Below are 5676 nucleotides of genomic sequence, written 5' to 3' on the forward strand. Positions count from 1 at the left end.
GGAGTCCACATCTCCGAGGATCTCATCTGGACGACCAACTGCTGCAAGCTGGTCAAGAAGGCTCACCAGCGCCTCTTCTACCTGAGGACTCTGAGGAAGAACCACCTGTCCTCAGACATCCTGGTGAACTTCTATCGCTGCACCATCGAGAGCATCCTGACCAACTGTATAACAGTCTGGTACGGGAACTGCTCTGCCTCGGACCGGAAGGCGTTGCAGAGGGTCGTAAAAACTGCCCAGCACATCGCCGGAGCACCACTTCCTGCCATAAAGGACATCTACAGGAAGCGGTGTCTGAGAAAGGCTGGGAAAATCATCAAAGACCCCAGCCACCCATCACATGGACTCTTCACCCTCCTGCCCTCTGGGAGGCGCTACAGGAGCCTCCGGACTAAGACCACCAGGTACCGGAACAGCTTCTTCCCCACAGCTGTCAGACTCCTGACCAGAGATGGGCAGTAACGTGTTACGCATTACTGTAATCTGATTACTTTTTTCAAGTAACGAGTAAAGTAAGGGATTACTATTGCAAAAACGGTAATTAGATTACCGTTACTTTCCCGTAGGAACGCTGCATTACTGCGTTACTAAAACCGTGATTTTTTTTGCGAGAATGTCTCACGACAGTGACGTAAGCGAGTGCGCCGTTAGTGACAACAGCTGTGTGCAGATCAACAATGGATCACATATCGAGTGCGGAGAGAGTATGAGCGTGCAGCGTTTAAAGCGTGGAAGTACTGACCTTACTTTGAGTTTGATTCCATAAAAAGTGACAAAAACATTAGTGTCCGCTGTGCGTGGGAAGAAAACTTCTTTTTACAGCGAAAAAACCCCTAAACTTCCAACAAGCACCGAGTAGCTACGACGTAATGGGAAACTCACAGAGAAACTCGCGGATTCTTCCACTGACCGCGGCACACCTGCACCAGGGTAAACCTCCGCCTGCCCCACTCCTGCTTTACAGGTGAAAATAGAGCAACAGGACCGCTGAGTCTTTGACTTTATTTATTTTCTGCTGTGTTTTACTTGCATCTATTTGAAAGACTGAGTGTAAACACACAAAATATTTTATTTTATGAGCTGGAATGTGTAGAAAATAGGTTTAAATGTTAAACTAATTTCTTCCAGTCAGAGAATGTTGCAGATAATTAAATGTTTGCTTGATGCATAAAGTTAAAAGATTAAAACTAATAAAACAAGTTTTAAAAAGAGACTTTTCCATTTGATTACATTTTGTATGATGGATTATGCAGCAAAAGTAACTAAGTAACTAAGTAATTAATTATTTTTGAAAATAAGTAATCAGTAAAGTAACGGGATTACTTTTTTGGGGAAGTAATCAGTAATTAGTTACTGATTTTTTCAAGTAACTTGACCAACACTGCTCCTGACATCTGACCCACGTTAACACGTGGACTGGACACACATGCACACAACCACCTATAACTGAACACACACAATGGACAAAAACAAACAAATGGCCAACCGTACCCTCAAACACACAATAATAACATGGACTGAACCACCACTCACAACCACTAGCACTTTATACAGCCTCTGTAGAAACTATCCACATATCTCACTGATCTAAACTGCACTACTGTATGATTCTATATAAACAATCATTACAATATGATAATTATAATTCTAACACTGTTTATAACTTGTATGTTTATATTTCATATTTCTGTATAGTTTTCATATTTATAGCTTGTATACTCACTACAGCCTGCACATACTTATAGTCACAGCATATTCATGACATACCTTCATACCATGTTCATTGTAACAGACCCATTTCTGTAATATATCTATATTGTGGCTAAAGCACTTTAATAATAATAATAATAAACTTTATTTATAAAGCACACTAAAAAACCAAGGGTATACCAAGGTGCTTGACAAAAATAAAATAGGAAAAGGGAGATGGGAGGGAAAAGAGAAAGGACCAGGCACGTATCAATTATAAAAACCTTGACAATCATAAGATATAAAAGTAGTTCACAAGCATAACGGATAAAAATGTACCAACGCACACCAAGTGTTAACTAGGTGGAAAGGCAAGATTAAACAAATAAGTCTTCAGCCGTGATTTAAACAGTGGCATAGAGTCAGACGCCCGGATAGCGACAGGAAGGTTGTTGCATAAGACCGGGGCAGCTACAGCAAACGCGCGGTCACTGCAAGACTTCAGCCGAGAACGAGGTTGCTCCAGAAGAATTTGAGTAGCAGATCTAAGTGCTCTGACAGGAGAGTGTAACCTGAGAAGCTCATTGAGGTAGCTCGGCGCCAAATTATTAATGGTTTTGTAGGTGAAAAGTAATATTTTAAATTGAATGCGGTATTTAATTGGAAGCCAGTGCAAGCCAGCAAGAACAGGAGTGATGGAAGAAAACTTCCTGCTACCTGTCAAAAGGCGTGCCGCCGCATTCTGGACAGTCTGCAATCTAACGAGAAGGGTGGAGGAAAGGCCAATGTAAAGAGAGTTGCAGTAGTCCAACCTGGAAGTCACGAATGCGTTTTTCCAGGTCAATGTGCGGAATACAGCGCTTAGCCTTAGAAATGAGGCGCAGCTGATTAAAACTAGACCTCACAACAGCAGACACTTGCTTGTCAAATTTAAGCGAGCTATCCAGTAGTGCCCAAATTACTGGCATAATCAGAAGGAGAGCTAGCAAAAGGCATCAGAGCAGCGCACAGTTGGTCGCGGGGGATTTTACTATCAAACACCACGATCTCCGTTTTCTTTTCGTTCAGGACAAGAGAATTACTCTTGAACCAACCTTTAACCTCATGCATGCATTCACGAAAATAGTGAAAAGACAGCAAGATCGTCAGATCCATTTCTGGATGGATGCAAACTGCATTTCGTTGCCTTGTACTTGTGACGTGTGCAATGACAATAAAGTTGAATTCTATTCTATTCAATGATATTTTTTATTAAGAGATGAAGTTTCACTCATGTAGGGACTGCTGATACTTAACTTTTGTTTGTTGAACTTGTGATGATTTATTATAAATTCTTCATTACTGCTGGTGTTCGACTCTATGACGCTGTTAGATCAGATTCATCTCTGGATGTTATAACACAGACTAAAGTCAGCGAGGTGTTCTTTAGATCACTAACAACATAAATATAATTGCGTCTGTAGATTCCTAATATAATTTATAGAGCAGGTGTTTGTGCTGGCACAACATGTTCTTACCAACAACTCTGACAGTCACTCCTCTGCTGATATTAAAATGTACTTTTGTGTGATCGACTTCCATCCTGAAGCAAAAGGTTGCGTGATCTCTCTGCTGCACGTCTCTGATCTGTAAAGTGCAGTTTGTCTTCTTGTCTCCCAGATATTCAAAGCGTTGTTTGTGATTTTTTGAATCACTGTCGTACACAAATGGTTTGTTGAGCTGACAGAGCTGATGCTGCTGGCTCTGATACCAGACGACTCTGATGAGCTCTGGTGGAACTTCTCTCCCACCATCACTGAAAGTCTTCAGAGGTGTGAAGGTGCAGGGGAGGGTGGCAGTGGATCCTCTGACAGCACAGGTAGACGTGAGAGGATAGATCACAGTTTGACCCACAGCACCTAAAGACGAGCAAACACAGAGCTGAGATTCAAACACAGTGACTCAGTTTAGAGACAGAAAATACAGACTGCTGTGTGTGAAGCTCTAAAACAAAGATTCAGTTCAAACAATCAGATCTTTGAATCTGGAATCAAACGCAATCAAAAAGTGTCCCCAGATCAACTTCAGATTTAAAGATTCAAACGACTTTGATTCTGTGTTCTCGTTCTGTTGTTTCTGAAAGAGATAACATTTCATACGCGTGAAGCAATCAAGATATCACGAAAAAGGCTTCAGTCACAGTGGAGTTTGTTCTTTAACAACAGTTTGATGTGAAAACAGAAGCTTCATCATCATCACAGTCAGAGTCTTACCTGCCAGCAGGAACAGGAGCCCCCACAGCCTGTTTTTGTCCCAAACTGCCATCCTTACATTTTAATGAGCCGACTGAATGACTTCTTTAAACGTGCGGTCAGCAGTGCTGATGAAGACACTGGCTGACATCGTCTTAGCTTTGTGGTCGTGTCTCATTTCCTCTGATTTTTTCGAGACCTTTTGAGAGCATTACCTGTTACTGAAACATGTCATGAAGTGCAGCTTTGGTGAGGAGGAACTTAAATGTTTGAGTTTCACTGGTAGCTCTATGAAATGCACCACAGAGAGGTGGTCGTGCTGGTAAACAGGCAGTGAAGTCTGATTGATTTCAACCAAGAGGAAAAGAAGCAGAAGCGGTTTGGCTAAAAATAATTCAAAGTAAAACCAAAAAAAACATCAAATCCATCATCAGTGTCACAGTCAGAGTCTTACCTGTGAGCAGCAACAGGAAACCCCACAGAGTGTTTTTGTCCCAAACTGCCATCCTTACGTTATAAGGAGCCGATTTATTGTTTGAATGTCTGCAGCAGGGCTGATGAAGACACTGACAGACAGACTGAGACGCTGGTTTGTCTTTGTGGTCAGTGTTTCACTTCCTCTGTTTGTTCAAAGCTTTACTGTTACAGTACTGTTGAAGTACAGGGAGGAGAAAATAACAGGTTGGAGCTTCACTGCTAGAAGTGCAAACAGCTGAAGAGAGGGGGAAACAAGAAGGGCTTTACTTTTACTTTCACATGTTTATTGTTTCATGTCACTAATTATTATCATGCTTCTGGCATTTACCTTCATGCTCGTGCTCTCATCCTGCTGAAGAAACCTCGCCCAAAATATGTGGAAGCCTCATGAGTCCTTCAACAAAGAAAAGCATTTTAGGTGCTGTTAAAGAACCTGGGTAAATATAACAAACCTCAGAAGACAGAAAACACATTTAAATCAATTTCAGTATTCGACATTTATATAGTTAAACAGAGCAACACTCGCCTCAGGGTGACAGGGATTCGCAGACGTGGTGATTCACAGACAGATGAAATGTAAATGTAATGTAAACAGAACTGGTCTCAGCACAGAAGCCGTTGTTGTGCCCTCTCACACACCACAGCAGACCTGTATGTTTGTCTGCTTTTTGTTTTTGGAGTGCGTCGTGTTACAGATGTTAGCTAACCAGGAATCTTCTACAGCAGGGGTGTCGAACTCCAGGCCTCAAGGGCCGGTGTCCTGCAGGTTTCAGATCTCAGCCTGGGTCAACACGCCTGAATCACATGGTTAGTTCAAGAACTCAAGTTCAAGACATGTTGAGGAGGTAATGTAGCCATTTAAATCAGCTGTGATGGATCAAGGACACGTCTAAAACCTGCAGGACACCGGCCCTCGAGGCCTGGAGTTGGACACCTGTGTTCTACAGGAAACTGTTTTGATGTTTCTATTTATAGACCGCATGGTAGAAAAGTAAAGGTTGGAGGGAAGATGTCAAAGCAATGACTAGCAGCCTTCTTACTTCACAGGTATGAGTGGAAAACAGATCGAGACAAGTGGCCAGCTGTGGTTTTTACAGCTGCAGGAGGTGGCCTCTCACCTACTAAGAGGAGGAAGTGGTGTTTATGGTAAACGCCCCTGAGCTAAGTGCCTTTATTTACATGAATGATTCACAGGTTAGTGCAGAACGTATTGTTTGTTATTAGGTGTGACGTGACTAAATCCTCCCAAACTTCAGGATCCTCTCTTGTCCTGTCTAAT

The 5676-nt window shown here is 42.2% G+C and overlaps 1 protein-coding gene across 1 annotated transcript in view; it reads right to left on the minus strand.

The window, feature by feature from the left end:
- Positions 1–3993, minus strand: part of LOC113032854 (uncharacterized) — a 14608-nt gene extending 10615 nt beyond the window's left edge. Inside the window, exons 1-2 of the mRNA XM_026186004.1 lie at positions 3942–3993; positions 3207–3629 (exon numbers count right to left, since the gene is read on the minus strand). Coding sequence (XP_026041789.1) covers positions 3207–3629; positions 3942–3993 — 475 coding nt within the window. The remainder of the gene's footprint in view (positions 1–3206; positions 3630–3941) is intronic.
- Positions 3994–5676: the final 1683 nt, after the last annotated feature.

Source organism: Astatotilapia calliptera, chromosome 11 (genome assembly GCF_900246225.1).
Source record: "Astatotilapia calliptera chromosome 11, fAstCal1.2, whole genome shotgun sequence".
Lineage (NCBI taxonomy): Eukaryota > Metazoa > Chordata > Actinopteri > Cichliformes > Cichlidae > Astatotilapia > Astatotilapia calliptera.